General features: G+C 54.9%; 1 protein-coding gene across 2 annotated transcripts in view; it reads right to left on the reverse strand.

Moving 5' to 3' along the window:
- Positions 1-482: 482 nt before the first annotated feature.
- ZYX (zyxin) overlaps positions 483-19,302 on the reverse strand; it is a 180,835-nt gene continuing 162,015 nt past the window's right edge. For both annotated transcript variants that reach the window (XM_078655845.1, XM_078655846.1), the window contains exon 10: positions 483-1,676. In XM_078655845.1, the coding sequence (XP_078511971.1) occupies positions 1,566-1,676 (111 nt within the window). In that variant the 3' untranslated portion in view covers positions 483-1,565. The remainder of the gene's footprint in view (positions 1,677-19,302) is intronic.

Consider the following 19,302-nt stretch of genomic DNA (forward strand, 5'->3'; position numbering starts at 1 on the left):
CGTATCCCGTAGAGGGGTACGATGGCCCCGATGATGAAGCATGACACCAAGGGGCCTGTTGGTGTGTGAGGGGACGCAAAAACACAGGGTGATTCCCCACTGTGGAAGTGACCCCCTTGTTCCCAAGGAGTGGATTCTAATTGAGGTAGAAATTCAGCCAAAACTTCTATCACGACTGTGGTCTCAATCCCACTACCTGCCAGTGTATTTTCATTTTTTTTGACAGACGAAACGTACAACCAGGCAAACAACGGTGGATTGCTGCATCGGGGTCTCATGCCCAGGAAGGACCGGTCACCCCCAGTCGAGGGTGGAGATCAGACTTGTGAATCCATGAAACACACCAGAATGGACGCACATGGACCGTACAAGAGAGTGACAGGCGAGGCACACGCGACAGGGCGTCACTGCACTTGTACGCCTTAGGCCCAATCCCGGATCTTTCCGACATCTGCGCTTGATAAACACCAGGAAGCAGAAGATAAAGAAAAGTATTTTATTTGATTTATATACAAAGGGTGCATTTCCCAGTACAATCGTTATCCAGTTGTTCAAGCAAGTTTAACAGAGTCATCAACAAAGAACACCCAGGAATGTAAACGCAGGAGACACGTCTGTCTGCAGGAGTGTAGGGAGCACTTCCTGGGGCTTTAGTTCTGACTCATTCTTGGCATCTTGGCAACTTGTATTTATAAAAAGAGCAGCAAAAAGTACAAAATAGAAGCAGAAAAACAAAACCCAATCACTCACTCAGAATTTCCAGTCACCTAAGCTATCATTTGAAGTCTTGCCAACCTACTGCCAGGTGTAGAGTTGTCCTCTCCGTGCCGCGTGGGAGCTCCGAGGAAGAGCAGTGGCACGAGTAGCAGCAAAGTCCTACTTTCAGAGATCACTGTTGCATAGAGGTTAGTGAGTGTGTGCAGGAGCAGGCTGTGTGTGTCCCCCCCCCCCCCCCACTGGAGGAATGAGCTAACCGTGAAGGAATGAGGACTGAACCATTAGTGGAGGGGGGAGTGGGGGCCCTGCACTGAAAGCATGAACCTTTCGAAGGAAAAGAGCCGGCTTTAGCCTTTCCACACAGGAGGAATGAACTATTAGCAGAGCCGGCTGCGACGGTTCCTAAAGCAGAGGTAGGGGCTGGCACTGCAGGAATGGACCACTAGGGATGAAAGCAGCTGCTCAACTGCACAGAAATGATACATGTGACAGGGGCGAGAGTAGCGCCTGTCCCTGTAAAGCATGACTGACTCATAGATAAAAGGCAGGAGCTTTGCCCACAGTGAAGAAAAAGAAGAATTGAGCCCTTACAATAGGCGGAAGGGTGGTCTGAGCACGGCTGTGCACAGGGGTGGTCCGTGTGCACGGCTGGGCTCAGGGGAGGTCCGTGTGCACGGCTGTGCACAGGGGTGGTCCACGTGCACGGCTGGGCTCAGGGGTGGTCCGTGTGCACGGCTTTGCTCTTTGCTGTAGCTATGAGAGGCGACCAGGGAAGGATGAAATGCTGCAGTGGCTCAGGAGCCAGCATGTGGCCTGCATGGTGTGACTCCTGCTCCAGGGCTGGCCTCTCACCGAGAAGCCTTCACGCGGGTGGTGTGGCACTTGATGCACAGCACGTGCCCATCGAGGGGGTAGCAGCCGCTCTCATCTGCCTCGATGGAAAGAAGCTTCCCACAGTCCTGTAGGGAGAAAGTAAGAACAGAACAAACTGTTGGGATATAGACAAGGCACGACAAGGACAGAGGAATCTACATGCATACAGCACTGATTTGGTATCTTGCATAGATGTACATGTGTGCTCTCTGCCAAGTCACTGCTGGATCCAGAACAGTCTGACACATTACAAAAACATGCCTGCTGGCCTTATGAGAGACAAGTCTAAGTGAATCCATATGAGGTGAACAGGCATGCTACTCTACAATGCTTTTATACTGCAAAACTATGACTTACCTGCAATACTGGGGCTACAGCTTGAAATCTGTAACAGATTTACATGCTTGTATAATCTAGTAGTCAAATCTGTAATTTGTAAGCTAGTAGTCTGTAACAATATTTTTCCAGCCTTAGACTCCTCTAGATACAAATGCTGAGCATTGTCTGCCATGTAGTGGTTGATGGAAGTACTTCTATTATATCAGTTTTCAGGTCTCTGCCTACGTAGGCTGTGCTTGCGCAGTCTCACTGGAGAGATTTTATGTTTTCTAGTGTGGGGCTTGAACCCGCCCCTCGTCTCCATTGGCTGGCTTCCTAAACGGCGGCCAGCCATTGGAAAAGAGGTTTGCCTGTCCATTTAAGCCCTGTTATTTTGGGATTGAGGGGTGTGTTTTTTCATTTCTTTCTCTGTGACGTCTTCAGTCAATCAACAGACAGAAGTCTAAAAACACGCCCCCAGTCTGCAAAGGATGGGGCTGTGTGACAAATGGCGAGCATGTGGAACACTTAGCAACTCTTTCATTCGTTTCAAATTTGGTCGGGCAACCCTCGCCTGTACAACTGTGAAATATTTCTACACATGTGAGGGGTGTCAAGGGGCTGGACTGCGGGGACCGGGTTACAAGGAGCAGATGCCGGGGCGGCTCAGAGGGGAAGTGCGCAGAGTGCCGCTTCCCGGAGCAGGGGAAGAAGAACCCAAAGAAAGTGGCGGGGGCACTGCGCGCTGCCTGGTCCTGGAGAGCCCAGGGACTGCTGCAGGTAAGGCCCGGTGCCGGCCTCCGGGGGCGCACCACGGACCTCCTCTTTGTGTGTGGGACTCCTGTCCCCGGTGTCCGAGCCCGGCCTGAGCTGCCTAGTTGGCCCCGGGGTGCTGCAGTGGTTCCTGCAGTGTTTATTTTTCGTTACTAGTGGGAGATGTGGTTTCTGCTCGGCCAAGCTCATGTGTGTGCTTTCATGCCCAGTCATGCGGCCATGTCCATTAGCCACACTATCATCCTGCAGACAGTCTTCGAACTTGCCAACGTATACCAGACTTGACTAACAGCATTTTTGGAGGGACTTGGGAACATTTGATGGCCCTTGCAGATACCGCACTTTCCCCAAATGCCACGAAAATGCACACATGCCTATACACGGACATGCAGGCGTCTTGTTAAAAACAACTTTGAAAGCAGCATAATTCATGGCAGGAGCAGTGTGGCGTGAGAGAGGCGATGTTTCTGCTCGGCCCGCTTATGTGGGTGCTTTTAATCCAGTCCTCTGGGTGCGAGTGTGTGTGTGTGTGCGACTGTGGCTCTGTGTGGCTGTGGCTGTGTGTGGCTGTGGCTGTGAGTGTGAGTGTGGGGCTGTGTGTCTGTGTGGGGCTGTGTGTCTGTGTGGGGCTGTGTGTCTGTGTGGGGCTGTGTGTCGGTGTGGGGCTGTGTGTCGGTGTGGGGCTGTGTGTCGGTGTGGGGCTGTGTGTCGGTGTGGGGCTGTGTGTCGGTGTGGGGCTGTGTGTCGGTGTGGGGCTGTGTGTCGGTGTGGGGCTGTGTGTCGGTGTGGGGCTGTGTGTCGGTGTGGGGCTGTGTGTCGGTGTGGGGCTGTGTGTCGGTGTGGGGCTGTGTGTCGGTGTGGGGCTGTGTGTCGGTGTGGGGCTGTGTGTCGGTGTGGGGCTGTGTGTCGGTGTGGGGCTGTGTGTCGGTGTGGGGCGTCTGTGTGGGGCTGTGTGTGTGGCTCTGCGTGTGTGTGGCTCTGCGTGTGTGTGGCTCTGTGTGTGGGTGCAAATGCAATAGGTCTCGCATTTGCGAGAGATTAAGCTATTGGCATTGTAAATGACAATGCCACTTATTTATCTGTTTTCAAAACCAACACATAAATAAAACAATTGTCGTTTACAATGCCAATAGCTCCAACTTTTGCAAAGGCAAGACTGTTGCATTGTAAATGCTTGTTACTATTGTCAACCTGGGCGGAGTCAGTATGACTGACATTTACCTTGAGCCCTTAAAGTCAAATATGAAAATTCCATTTCAGATCCTTCTTTTCCTCTGGTGGAATCCAGAAGATAAAGCCGTAATGAGACTCCTTCGGTGAAGTTTGAATGAACCCCCCAATTCACCTCTCAGCCTTTACCATCACATTGGTGACAGCAGAAAGCATATCGTTTCTGACCTGTCAGAGTGGTTTTCAGCTTGAATCAAAACCAAAACTCACTCCCGGGCCGATAATGGCGCTGTGACCCCCCCCCCCCCTGCGTATGGGCAGGGTCTGAAGTGAACCCGTGGAAGCCGTTCACGCTGTGGACATTTTCAGTCTCCTGAAATCCTGGGGTCTCTAGTTGTTGGACACGGCCTCGTGGCGTGGTCCGACCCCTCCCGCATGGCGGGCCCAGGACGACATCGGCCCTCCATCGACCTGCTGTCGACCCCCCTGACACGAACATTCACGAAACCTCGATGAGAGCAGCCCCCCTGGCAACCTACGGCTCTCCCCCTTCCTGGTACCCCGGCGGACCCTGCTCGCCAACGCTGCCGGTCTGGCGACCATGCCAGGCCACCATCTCCGGCCCGACGCCATCTTGGGCCCATCACGTCCAGAGCACGTGGCCGCAGCCGCCCTGGCCCGGCCCCAGCGAAGCCCCGACATCGAGGCACCAAGATCCTCCCAGGTGGTACAGTGGCCACTTGGCGGATCCCGGAGGAGGGGAGTTTCGATGGGCCTCCAGCCGTCCCCGGACGCCTGGTATCAATCGCCCTCCAGCCTCCCTGGGCGCTGGCTCCAACCCCCTGCTGGGTGTCTGGACACCTTCATCCCGGCCCCTCTGACCCCCAGGCGCGAGGGTCCGGACATCAAAGGACTCCAGTCCTATATCTGGGCCAGCCCTGGATTAGGGCGGCAGTTGTATCTTGGAGTCGAAGCCCTGCTGACCTCGTCGCGGCTGATCCTGATCCGAACTCTTGCACCTGGAACCTTCGAGGCCCTGCTGACGCTGTCGCGGCCTGACCAAGCGGAACCACCTTCGAGGCCCTGCTGACGCTGTCGCGGCCTGACCAAGCTGAACCACCTTCGAGGCCCTGCTGACGCTGTCGCGGCCTGAGCAAGCTGAACCACCTTCGAGGCCCTGCTGACGCTGTTGCGGCCTGACCGAACTGAGCCATCTTCGAGGCCCTGCTGACGCTGTCGCGGCCTGACCGAACTGAACCACCTTCGAGGCCCTGCGGACGCTGTCGCGGCCTGCTCAACGCCGAACTATCTCGAGGCCCTGCTGACGCTGACGCGGCCTGAACCCTTGAACTATCCACGCACCAGTTGGTGCCAAGACTGTCCCGCTACCCACTTTTCCCCGAATCCAAGACTTTACGGGTCCCTCGACCCCTGTGTTCTGCTACGACGAGAACGTGCCTTCATTACTTATATAAAGATTCTTGAGAATACCTCTTCGTGTGGTGTCCATCTGTGGTAGTGTGATTACTCCGCTGTTACGATTGTAGGAGAGGAGCCTCGCCAAGGAGGCCTCCCTACGGCGCTCGGCCTATTCTAAGCAGAGAGGGGCGTCTCGGGGTGGGCAGTCAGACATCTTCTGTCTCCCCTGGGATCGCCTTTCCAACATTGGTGGCAAGCGACGGGATCCGAGCCCGCGCAAATCGTACAGCGAGTAACTCGTCACTACTAACAGAGGCACACAGCAACCATGAGTACTAAGGAAGCCGGAACGACCACAGAATTCCAGAAGGACCTATTAGAGGAGTACACCCATAAAAAACTGAAACAATTTTGCAAAGACTTGGGTATCGCTACCACCGGACTAAGCACAAAAGACGATTTTAAAGAAGCGCTGCAAACCTGGGTGGAGACCAGAGAGACCCCACCCCAAACTAACGATGACATTGTCCTAGAAGTACCCGTGAGTACCGTCATAGCCCCAGTGGAAGAAATAACCACCAACAGAGAACCGGGCCTCTCGCACGCAGACGCCCGGGAGCGAGAAAGGAGTCGGCTCCATGAACTAGAACTCGCCCGACTCCGGCTGGACGGGGAACTTCAATTAGCAGAAAAGAAAATGGCCCTTGAACAACTGCGGTTAGAGGGAGATCTGGAAGAGAGGCGAAGGCAAAGAGAACTGGAAGAAAAAAGACTCACGTACGAACACGAGCGTGGCCTCAAAGAGCTAGAGATCAAAGCCAAGATCGAAGAGGCGGGCGCCGCGGTGACCCGGAACCCTCCATCTCCTGCCGACCCGAAGGTCCACATCCCGAAGGATGTCGTCAAGGAGTACTACAAGAAAGACGATATCCAGCAATGGTTCAAGGCGTACGAAGTTGCCATGACCGCGCACCGCATCCCGCGAAAAGACTGGGCTGCCGGCTTATGGGGGAGATTTGTCAGCGAAGGAAGAGACACCCTGCTGGACCTGGCCGACGACGTAATGTCCTCCTATGACCACATGAAGGACGCCCTGCTCATCCGGTATGGCCTCACCCCCGAGATGTACCGGCAGAGATTCAGAGACTGCAAGAAAATCCCCGGTACCACGTGGGTCGAGTACGTGAACTTTTATAGCAGGGCCCTGGAAGGATGGATAAAGGGCAGCAAGGTGTCCACCTACGAGCAGCTGTTCGACCTCATAGTTTGGGAGCACCTCTCCAACAACTGCTTTGTCGAGCTCAGACAGCATCTCCTCGACAGCAAGCTGACCGAGCCACGGAAACTCACCATCGAGGCCGATCGATGGGTGAGCACCCGGGTCCCCCGGACCCCGATCGGAGAGACAGGACGGAACGGCCAGGGGCATTCCCGCAAGCGTGGCGGCGGAGGAGGCCAGAACCGGAACCGAGACTTCCCGCCGGGCCCGGGCCGGAGTCCACCTCGGGGGTCCCCCCAGAATAACACTTCGCCATCCATGATCAGAAGAGGGACCCCCCCAGCACGGCCGGGGCCCCGCCCGAACATCACTTGCCACAGATGCCAGCGGCCAGGTCACTATGCCAGTGACCCCCTCTGCCCCATGAACCAGCGCCCCGGCACCACTGGGCCTCCGACCCGCCAGTTCGCTGCTGCAGCCCTGGGAGAAGGGGGAGAAGAAGACGAAGAGGTCTACGATGAAGATCAGACCGAATATGAACCGGCCGCCATGGCCCTAGCCTGCCTGGGCAAAAGAGACATGGTCCCCCAGGCCCCGCTACCGAGTAACACTCGAAAATACCGTCAGTGGGTCCACATCAATGGACGACGGACCGAAGCCCTCCGAGACACGGGAGCCAGTGTGACGGCCGTCCGCTGCCACTTGGTGACCCCCGAACAGATCATACCAAACGTACGATGCCCCGTGAGGGCCGCCGACAACTCCGAGACTCTGTGTCAGATGGCCCGAATCCCCTTTGAATGGGGGGGGGGGGTGGCGGGTACCCTCAAGGTGACTGTCCGGGACGACGCCCCCGTGGACTGCCTCCTCGGAAACGACCTCGAGAGCTCTCCCTGGGTCCAAGTCGAGCGGAGAGAACATCTCGGCATGATGGGACTACCCGAGTGGGTCTACGCGACGACCCGATCTATGGCAGCCCGAGCCCCGGCGGCGACCGAGGCCGCCCCGACCGAAGAGCCAGAGTGGCCCGAGCCACCACCACCCGCAGTCAATGTAGAATCCGACTCCGAGCCCAGGCCATCGGAGCCCGACCGCGAAGACAGCCACGAGCTCCGCGACATACCCGAACTAGCCCAATGGCGCCAGGAGGGTGGTCCCACCCGAGACCAATTCCAGCAGGAACAGAAGGCCTGCCCTTCCCTCGAGGGAACCCGGCAGCAAGCCGCAGCCCAAGCTGCCGGGGACGCCTCGGGGTCCCACTGGATCTACTGGGACCACGGCCTCCTATACAGTGAACAGAAGATTGCCGAGCTGGGGGTCAGCCGAGTGTTGGTGGTCCCCCTACGCTTCAGAGACTTCCTTTTGAACCTTGCACACGATGTGCCCCTCGCCGGGCACCTGGGGCAGGACAAAACTTACAGCCGCCTGGTGACCCATTTCTATTGGCCGAAAATGCGCAACGATGTGCATAACCACTGCCGCACCTGCCCGACATGCCAAGCCAGCGGAAAGAGCGGGGGGAAGGTGAAGGCCCCGCTCCAACCTTTTCCAGTGGTGATCACCCCCTTCGAGCGAGTGGGGATCGACATTGTGGGGCCCCTGGACCCCCAAACCTCGCAAGGGCATCGCTTCATCCTTGTCCTGGTGGACCACACCACCCGCTATCCTGAAGCCATCCCCCTCCGAACCATCACGGCTCCCGTGGTGGGCCGAGCCCTGATGGGGATCTTCTCCAGAGTGGGGTTCCCCCGAGAAGTCGTGAGCGATCGGGGCACAAACTTTATATCGAAGTATATGCGGTCCCTGTGGCAACAGTGCGGGGTCACGTATAAATTCACCACCCCGTATCACCCCCAAGGGAATGGACTTGTGGAGCGGTTTAACCGAACACTCAAGGGGATGATCCAGGGCCTAGAAGAGCCCCTCCGCCGCAAATGGGACGTCCTGCTGCCCTGCCTCTTGTTCGCCTATCGGGAGGTACCGCAGAAGTCCCTGGGGTTCAGCCCCTTTGAACTCTTGTACGGGCACCCTGTCCGAGGTCCTCTCAGCCTGGTCAAAGAAGGCTGGGAAACTACAGTCCAAAACGCACCGCCGGATGTCTACCGGTACCTCCTGACCCTCCGAAACCAGACTCGGAAGTTCCGGGCCCTTGCTGAGGCCAACCTGGAGGCCAGTCAGGAGGACATGAAACGCTGGTATGACCAGAACTCTTCATCCATCGAGTTCGAGCCGGGCCAGCAGGTCTGGGTCATGTCCCCGGTCGAACCTTGTGCCCTCCAGGACAAATGGTCGGGCCCCTTCAAAGTGATCGAGCGCAAGAGCCCCGTCACCTACCTCGTGGACCTGGAGTCCCCCCGGAACCCCCTCCGGGTTCTGCACGCCAATCGGCTCAAACCTCATTTTGCCCGCACAGAACTGAGCCTGCTGCTAGCTACCGACAATGGAGACGAAGACGACTCCGAGCCCTTGCCCGACCTCCTAAAGTGCGCTGAGAAGGACGGCTCCGTCGAGGGGATCTCTCTCTCCCCCGACCTGACCCCCGCACAGCGCAGAGACTGCCAAGAGCTGTTGGGGCAATTCACAGACCTGTTCTCCCTCACTCCCGGGGTTACCCAGTGGTGCGTCCACGATGTCGACACCGGGGACAGCCAGCCAGTGCGACACCGGGCCTACCGGGTCCCCGACCGAGTTCGGGCATGCATCCAGACAGAAGTGAACAAAATGCTGACCCTGGGGGTGGTCGAACCCTCTAACAGTCCCTGGGCCAGCCCAGTTGTCCTGGTCCCCAAAGCCGCCGCACCTGGCACCCCTCCAGAACTCCGGTTTTGCGTCGACTACCGGGGACTGAATGCTGTTACCCGAACCGACGCACATCCCATCCACCGGGCCGACAAACTCATCGACCGCCTGGGAGCCGCCAAGTACCTCAGTACCTTCGACCTCACAGCCGGGTATTGGCAGATCGGCCTCACCCCTGGCGCCCAGGAGCGATCGGTCTTCTCGACACCCGATGGTCACTTTCAATTCAAGGTGATGCCCTTCGGCATGAAAAACGCCCCGGCCACCTTCCAGAGACTAGTGAATAAAGTGCTGGCGGGGCTAGAAGAATTCAGTGCCGCCTATCTAGACGACATTGCGGTCTACAGCCTCCACTGGGCCGTGCACCTGAAGCACCTCTGGGAGGTCCTGACGGCCCTCCGACGGGCCGGACTAACTGTGAGAGCCAGCAAATGCCAGATAGGCCAGGGGTCCGTGACCTATCTGGGACACCAAGTGGGGAGCGGCCAAGTGGCTCCCCTCCAACCAAAGATTGACGCCATCATAGCCTGGGAGCCCCCAGTCACCCAGACCGCCGTCCGAGCCTTCCTGGGGCTCACTGGGTACTATCGGCGCTTCATCAAGAACTATGGGAGTATTGTGGGGCCCCTCACAGAGCTGACCTCGAAGAACCGGCCACAGAAAGTGCAATGGACACCCGCGTGTCAGGTGGCCTTCGAGACATTGAAATCAGCCATGTGCACCGCCCCTGTGCTCCAAGCCCCTGACTACAGCCGAGAGTTTGTAGTCCAGACCGACGCCTCGGAGCACGGCATCGGGGCGGTCCTATCTCAGATTGACCCCGAGGGGATTGACCATCCAGTGGCCTTCATCAGCCGGCGGCTGCTGGCCAGAGAGCAGCGATGGAGCACCATTGAGAGAGAGGCCTTCGCTGTCGTGTGGGCCCTCAAGAAACTCAGGCCCTACCTCTTCGGCACCCACTTCCGGGTGCAGACCGACCACCAGCCCCTACGGTGGCTGATGCACATGCGCGGCGAAAACCCAAAGCTGCTGCGATGGTCCATCTCCCTCCAAGGGATGGACTTCACTGTGGAGCATCGCCCTGGCAACGACCACGCCAACGCTGATGGCCTGTCCCGGTTCTTCCGCCTCGACGAAGAGAGTCCCCAGGAAGATGGGTGACTCTCCCCGCCTTCAGCTGGAGGGGACGTGTGTTGGACACGGCCTCGTGGCGTGGTCCGACCCCTCCCGCATGGCGGGCCCAGGACGACATCGGCCCTCCATCGACCTGCTGTCGACCCCCCTGACACGAACATTCACGAAACCTCGATGAGAGCAGCCCCCCTGGCAACCTACGGCTCTCCCCCTTCCTGGTACCCCGGCGGACCCTGCTCGCCAACGCTGCCGGTCTGGCGACCATGCCAGGCCACCATCTCCGGCCCGACACCATCTTGGGCCCATCACGTCCAGAGCACGTGGCCGCAGCCGCCCTGGCCCGGCCCCAGCGAAGTCCCGACATCGAGGCACCAAGATCCTCCCAGGTGGTAGAGTGGCCACTTGGCGGATCCCGGAGGAGGGGAGTTTCGATGGGCCTCCAGCCGTCCCTGGGCGCCTGGTATCAATCGCCCTCCAGCCTCCCTGGGCGCTGGCTCCACCCCCCTGCTGGGTGTCTGGACACCTTCATCCCAGCCCCTCTGACCCCCAGGCGCGAGGGTCCGGACATCAAAGGACTCCAGTCCTATATCTGGGCCAGCCCTGGATTAGGGCAGCAGTTGTATCTTGGAGTCGAAGCCCTGCTGACCTCGTCGCGGCTGATCCTGATCCGAACTCTTGCACCTGGAACCTTCGAGGCCCTGCTGATGCTGTCGCGGCCTGACCAAGCTGAACCACCTTCGAGGCCCTGCTGACGCTGTCGCGGCCTGACCAAGCTGAACCACCTTCGAGGACCTGCTGACGCTGTCGCGGCTTGACCAAGCTGAACCACCTTCGAGGCCCTGCTGACGCTGTCGCGGCCTGAGCAAGCTGAACCACCTTCGAGGCCCTGCTGACGCTGTCGCGGCCTGACCGAACTGAACCATCTTCGAGGCCCTGCTGACGCTGTCGCGGCCTGACCGAACTGAACCACCTTCGAGGCCCTGCTGACGCTGTCGCGGCCTGACCGAACTGAACCACCTTCGAGGCCCTGCTGACGCTGTCGCGGCCTGACCGAACTGAACCATCTTCGAGGCCCTGCTGACGCTGTCGCGGCCTGACCGAACTGAACCACCTTGGAGGCCCTGCTGACGCTGTCGCGGCCTGACCGAACTGAACCACTTTCGAGGCCCTGCTGACGCTGTCGCGGCCTGCTCAACGCCGAACTATCTCGAGGCCCTGCTGACGCTGTCGCGGCCTGAACCCTTGAACTATCCACGCACCAGTTGGTGCCAAGACTGTCCCGCTACCCCCTTTTCCCCGAATCCAAGACTTTACGGGTCCCTCGACCCCTGTGTTCTGCTACGACGAGAACGTGCCTTCATTACTTATATAAAGATTCTTGAGAATACCTCTTCGTGTGGTGTCCATCTGTGGTAGTGTGATTACTCCGCTGTTACGATTGTAGGAGAGGAGCCTCGCCAAGGAGGCCTCCCTACGGCGCTCGGCCCATTCTAAGCAGAGAGGGGCGTCTCGGGGTGGGCAGTCAGACATCTTCTGTCTCCCCTGGGATCGCCTTTCCAACACTAGTGATTCGAGGCAATAGATATTTGTTTTTGGGGGGGGCGATCACATTAACACCAGTTTCCAACTGGTGATGCTACAGAAAAATTATTGAAGTCCTGTCCTCGAGCGCGCTTTTAAACATGAAGGCAGGAAACAGGCTGAAGGCTGATGGCGGATTATGCATAGTATTGAATCTAGAGAGGTCTGTGCTGTAAAAGGAAAATGCTACTTACCAGTATGCATCTGTTCATGGCATGTAGAGCTGCAGAGTTACACACTGTGCATAGATTGCCACCTAGAGTTGGGCCCGGATGTTTGCAGTTTGTTTTGTTGTAGAAAAGTCTTTGGAAGTCATGGGATAGGTGACTCCTCCTTTGGATGATACTGCACATGGGCATCGGCTCCATCCCCAGATTGTTTTTCGCCATTGGGGAAGTGATGGAGCTGTATATGGGATAGTGATTGTCTAAGATAATACTGGAACAGATAAAAGGTAGCCGGGGAGGCGGGTGGGCGTGTGTAACTCTGCAGTTCTACATGCCAGAAACAGATGCATACTGGTAAGTAGCATTTTCCGTTCAAGGCATATGAGCTGCAGATTGCACACCGTGCATAGATTATAGAGGAGTTCCTACCCCTAGCGGCGACCACCAGTATCTGTTGGAGTTGTTTAAAACAGAGTTTTTAGTACAGCCTGGCCCACAGTGGCTTGTTGTTTAGTTTGCACATCTACACAGTAATGCTTTGTGAATGTGTGCGGTGTAGACCATTGTAGGGGAATGTTCCCCAAGAATGCCAATTAAGCCACTATTTCCCTTGTAGAATGGGCTTTTGGAGGGATTGTTAATGTACGTTTGGCCTTTTGATAACATTTTTGTATACATTTAACAATCCACCTAGCGATCCCTGATTTTGATATGGGATTGCCTTTATGTGGCGGTGAGAAAGACACAAAAAGTTGTTTTGTCTTACGAAAAGCTTGTGTCTTTTCAATGTAGCACAGTAATGCTCTTTTGACGTCTAAAGTATGTAGAGCTCTTTCTGCGACTGTTTGAAGCTGCGAGAAAAATACGGGCAGCTTAGATTGATTTAGATGGAATGGTGAAATGACTTTAGGAAGGAATTTTGGATTAGTACGAAGAACCACTTTGTTATGATGCATTTGCAGAAAGGGTTCTTGAATGGTAAATGCTTGTAGTTCACTAACCCTTCTGAGAGAAGTGATTGCTACTAGGAAAGCTACTTTCCGGGTTAGGAATTACAATTCACATTTATGTAATGGTTCAAAGGGAGGTCCCATTAACCTTGTGAGGACCACATTCAAATTCCACACTGGTGCAGGTGGTGTTCCGGGAGGAATTATTCTTTAGAATCCTTCCATGAAAGCTTTAATAGCTGGTACTCTAAAAAGAGATCGATGTTGTCTATTTTGTAAGTATGCCGCAATGGCTGCTAGGTGTAGCCTGATAGATGTATAGGCTAAACTACACTTTTGAAGGTGTAATAAATATCCGAATATGTTATGAATGGACATGCCTAAAGGATTAATTTGGTTGTTTTGACAGTATATGACAAATCGTTTCCACTTAGCAGCATAACATGCTCTAGTAGTGGGACGTCTAGCTTCTTTGATAACATTCATACATTCTGGAGGAAGGTTGAGGTAACCAAACTATGACCTCAGGAGCCAGATCGCTAGGTTGTGCTGAGCTGGGTCCGGGTGTCTGATCTCTCCATGGTTCTGTGTTAATAGGCGTGGAGATAGGTTTAGTTTTTGGTGTGGTACTACAGACATTTGCAACAGCGTGGTGTACCACGGTTGTCTGGCTCAAGTTGGAGCAATCAGGATGAGCGTCAGGGAATGTTGCTGTAGTCTGCGTACCACTAACGGAAGTAGTGGGAGAGGAGGAAAAGCGTACGCAAATAGTTTTGACCAGTTCATCCAGATCGCATATCTTTGGACAATGGGTGTGGGTATCTGGCGGCAAAGTTTGGGCATTTTGCGTTTTCGTGGGTGGCAAAGAGGTCTATTTGAGGTTGTCCCCACGTTTGAAAGTATGGATGGAGAACTTGTGGATGAAGTTCCCACTCGTGGATTTGCTGTGTTTGTCGACTTAGCAGATCTGCCATAGTGTTTTGTACTCCTGGGACGTGTTGGGCTAAAAGAAAGATCTTTTTTGGTATAGCCCATCTCCATATCTGCTGTGCTAACAGAGAGCTGCAGAGAGTGTGTCCCTCCTTGTTTGTTTATGTAGTAAATAGCGGTCATTGTCTGTGCGGACTAAGACAGCTTTGCCTGACACTTGAGTTTGAAAAGCATTCAGGGCTAGAAAAACAGCTAGCAACTCTAAGTAGTTGATGTGGAGTAGCTTTTGTTGCGGTGTCCACCTGCCTTGCATGGTGTGATGCAGTAGGTGAGCTCCCCAGACGGAGAGCGATGCGTCCGCTGTCATGACTATTTGAGGAACTGGCTCTAGAAACGGTCGCCGTTTGGAAAGGTTTTGGGTGCTCCACCATTGCAGAGAACGAGGAGTCCGACCGTCTACCAACACTAGGTCTGTCAGTTGACCTTGAGCCTGGTTCCATTGGCATGCTAGGCACTCTTGACGAGGACGCATTTGCAATCTTGCGTGAGGTACTACAAATATGCAAGATGCCATCATTCCTATGAGCTGCATGAACACTCGAGCTGGTAGCGAGTGTTGCAGTTAGAATTTTGTTAGGAGAGTTTGTACACTTGTTATCCTGGCTGGAGAGGGATAAGCTAGTGCTAGTTGGGTGTTTATTGTAGCGCCGAGATACTGTTGTATGTGCAAGGGTTGTAGATCCGACTTGCTGTGATTTACTGTGAATCCTAAGTCGTGAAGCAGTTGAATGATAGCGAGCGTGTGTTGTACACACTGGCTGTATGAGCTGGCTTTCATGAGCCAGTCGTCCAGATACGGGAAGACATGAATATGCTCTCTTCTTAAGTGTGCTACTACTGCTAGGCATTTGGTAAACACCCATGGCGCTTGTAAGAACTGGGACCACCAGTTCTCCGGGGGGTAGCTTGGCTCGAGCAGGAAGGCGGCCAGGGGCTTACGTGTAAAGCAGCTACTCAACACACGCATCCACTGAGACACAAAGTGGGCGCAATAATGGAGACCCACACCAGTGGTTGTATTTGAAAATCAAGTTCTTTTATGTAGGCTTTAGATCAAAGCAATTAATGCCTTAGCAAATCAGTTGCATTTCATTCAAGTACCACATTAAAGCATTTTCATGGAAGCCTTTTAAAATGCATTCCCTGTAAAATGGCAAAACATTTCATTACGTACTTTCAGTAAAGTAGAAACTCAGAATAACACAGCCTGTCACGCTATACTAATCAGCAGGCTAAAAGGGTATTGTAATAAACCATGGACTAGCTTTCAGGAAGCAATTATAAGCATTTCCGCTTGTAAATATCAACAGTTTAGGGGCCAAAGTCAGATCATCAAAATAGTACTGTAACAAACCACTAGGATACAAAGGTTAACTCCAGCAGGAACTGTAGAAGCCAGCCCCTGCAAGAAATTCAGTACAGGGAAGTAGAAAGCCCTCTCCTCAGCAGGCTTGATAACATATAAACAGGCATGAGCAGTACAGGCAGCCCACGACAGTCACTAGTTAATGGCCTAGACGCTCTTATCATCCAGTGGGCCGAAAACAGTTAATTTCCGAACAGCCTACTTCTCCGGGCATGCACAGTTTTCCGGGCCCGACACACCTCGACACCCAATTAAGGCCTCCCAGTCACTCGAGGCACATTAGGGGCCTACGGGGCCCACTCTCGGTTCTCCCCAGGGGAGGGGCGACCTCGGGGCCTTACCCGGCCTTCCGCCCTCCTCCCCGGGGGGTTACCTGCTTCCTTCAGCTCTCCGGGGCCCTTGCATTGGCTGGAGTTGGCGGGAGAAGCTTCCGCCGGTTGAGGGACTTCTCGCGGCCTGGCACGGTGCAAGACGCTGCCACAGCGCACCAGCGCCAGGGGCGAGGAAACACACTGCGGGGCCAGGCGGAGGGGCGTCTTCAGCTCCGGACCCCCTCCGCGATGAGTCGCAGCCTGCTCCGGGTGCCGGCCTTGAGAGAGGGGCTGGTTCGGGGCAGCCAATGGCTGTGCGGCTTGGGCGGGGGCACGGCCGATGACGCGGCGGCGCTCCCGCTCACGTGACAGGGGCCCAGGCAGGCCTCAGGCCCAGTGCGGCCTGACAGACTTGATGCGGCGGCCCTCTCCTGGCAACAGGGGCCGCCGAGGGGGGGGGGGGGGGGGGGGTCAACGTCGGCGCTGGACACAGCGCAGGGGCAGTCGGCCACAGGACAGGCCGGAAGCACCTCAGAAGCGTCGCGTGGGCGGCGCCGAAGCCGCGGTGACAAGGTCTACTCAGGCGCCTCAAGGCGACAAGGTACAGCGCTTGGCGCCGATGCAGGAAAGCGCTTAGGGGGCTTCACAGCGCTGGTCGCCGGCAGGGCGAGGGCTCGATTTCAGTGATCTCTAACACAGCGCTTGGCAAGTCAGTCAGCAGACAATGCTGGCAGGAGGGAAGGCAGTCTCACATGCAGCGCTGGACAGGGGAACCGAATATAGTGCTATGAACACAGTTCAGCAGGGACTGCAGGCAGTTCAGTCAGGGGGAGACAGGTAGGGCCAGGTGGGCCCAGATGAAGGCAGAGAGTGCGCAGGGCAGCACAGTCCAGTACCTGGTCGATCCCCCAGCAGTCTCTGGTCAAAGCAAGTAATGTTCTTGGCGCTTGGATGGTTCTGCGCCCTTAGGTGTTTGTTTCTTGAAGAGGGGGGGGTTGAGTTGAAGGCTTGATGAGTTCTCCTCAGTCACTGCAGATGGACCCTGGGGTTACCTACCACTGGGCCAGATCAGGGGGCTAGTCTAGGACACCTCACCCAGCTTAAGAGGCAGCACCTAAATCCTGTCACTCCCAGTAGCATAGGTTCCCAACTAGGCCCTCCCGCCTAAAACTCCTGCGTGGGTTCCCCAGGTCAGTGATGCCCCAACTGACTAGAAAAAGTTCCTTCCCTTGCTTAAGTATGCCCAGGTCAGGTGACCACTCTCTAAGGCGGCAAAAATCAGCTCCGCCTTTCTTCTGGAAGGTTCCAGGAGCTTCCCCACTCGATCTATGGGCAGGCGATGGAAGGCTGGCATTGCAACATTGTATGGGGATCCAGCCTGCTCCTGGCAACTAGGGTGCTACGCTAAAAAGACCACGCTGCAGTAGCAGGGGCCAGTGGCAGCCATGTTTGAAGTAGAGAGCACCTGCACCCTAACATGGATTAGCCATGAAAAGGTGCCCGAAGACCTAAGGGCCAACAAAAAGATGGTGGGAAAAAGGAGGCAAGGGAGAAAAAAACACAGGGAAAGACCACCCTAGGGCTGACAGGTCTAACAGCGCTGTTGTGACTCCGAATGGGAGCACTTTGAACTGGTAGTGCTGCCCGTCTAACACAAATCGGAGACATTTTCTGTGCGCTATGTGAATAGGAATCAAGAAGGAGGCGTCCTTGAGATCTAGGGTGACCAGGAAGTCGTTTAGTACCAGAAGTGGAAGGACTTGTTGGAGTGTGACCATATTGAAATGGTCCGACTATATGTAAATGGTTAGAGGTCTGAGGTCTAGGATGGGTCTTAGAAATCCGTCCTTTTTGGTATTAGGAAATATAGGGAGTATACTCCTTTGTTTTGCTAATGCTTTGGAACTATTTCTATTGCATTTTTCTGCAGGAGGGATATTACCTCTTGTCTGAGCAGCGTTAAATGTTCCTGTGACATTGGACGCTGCATGGGTGGTATGTTTGGGGGGGGGGGGTAGACTTTAGTTCCAGACAGTAAATGTAAATGAGAATGTGAATGTGTATGTACTTGTAAAGCACAACTGTCACCCCATTTCGGGGTCTCCTGGCGCTGTACGTATACCGCTGTGGAACCCTTCCTGGCTTTCCCTGTGAGATGTCCACTCCTGGGCACCCCCAAGGTGAGGCCAGGCATCCAAGCGCTGCTGGGGCCGTTGTGGAGATTAAGCAAGCTATTGCCCAGAGTTGCAGAGTGGGACCCATGATTAGACTAGGCACCGAGGCGAGAATTATCAGGTCCGGAGAAATTGAGTCCAAGAGCCGCCGAGGTGGGAATTGAACCCTGGTCCCGGGCCTGACCTCTGCATCAGGGTCTGCCGCTCTAACCATTGAGCCACGCTTCTCCACCTTACCCCTGTAACCACCCCTTTAGTATCCCTTGCTGTAAGTGGACTGCGTAGGGGCTTTGTATGAGGTAGAAGCGTGTCTGAGGAGTATCCTCTGGTGGCACCTCTATAGGATGAGCGTCGAAATGAACGTCTGGGAGCCTGCGACTGCAGGGCTCCCATAGATTTGGCAGTGCCTGTATCCTTTTTCATTTTCTCAAGAGATACATCCACGTTGGGTCCGAATAGGTGTTGCTCATCAACGGGTTGATTAAGGATGGCAGTTTGTACCTCAGGTTTAAACCCCGCTATACGTAGCCAGGCGTGTCTGCGTAGTAAAACGCTGGTGTTAACTGCCCTAGACGCAGTATCTGCTGCATCGAGGGCACACCGAATAGAGGTGTTTGTAATGTTCTTACTCTCTTGCATAAGCTTGTTTGCTCTATCCTTGTACCTGTCAGGGAGGTATCTCATTAATGACTAACTCGTCATAATGGGCCCTATCGTATCTGGCTAATAATGCCTGTGTGTTGCCGATACGCCACATGTTTGCTGCTTGAGAGGTAGTTCTCTTTCCTGATGCGTCAAGTAACTTAGACTCTTTATCTGGTGGTGCAGCATCACCTGTTTGCGAGTTTGCTCTCTTGCGTGCGTTGGAAACTACAAGTGAGTCTAGTGGTACCGGACCTTTAATATATGCTGGGTCTGAGGGGGCAGCCTTATATTTTTTCTCTATACGAGGGTTAATGACCCGAGTTCTGACTGGGTCCTTGAAGACTTCGGGAGCGTGCTTAATCACTCCCTTAAGCATTGGTAAAATGGATTAAGACCTTTGTGCATTATCAAAGGTATCCATTAGGAATAATTCCTCTATAGGGTCTGTATGTATATCTACCCTGTGATATTGTGCAGCCCTGTGTATTAACTCGTTAAACCCTATAGTGTCTACTGGTGGGGAAGGCCTTGAGGGGTATAAGTCATCCTGAGGGACATTTGGGACATCTGGGGTGGTATAATCATCCCATGGGTCAGGTGATCCTGTAGGAGTGGCTGGATCAGGTATGTTACCCCCCCCATATCATCAGAGCTATCATCCTTGTTGTCATCGTCTGGTACGATAGAGGATGCTG

Source organism: Lissotriton helveticus, chromosome 7, assembly GCF_964261635.1.
Source record: "Lissotriton helveticus chromosome 7, aLisHel1.1, whole genome shotgun sequence".
Taxonomy (NCBI): Eukaryota; Metazoa; Chordata; class Amphibia; order Caudata; family Salamandridae; genus Lissotriton; species Lissotriton helveticus.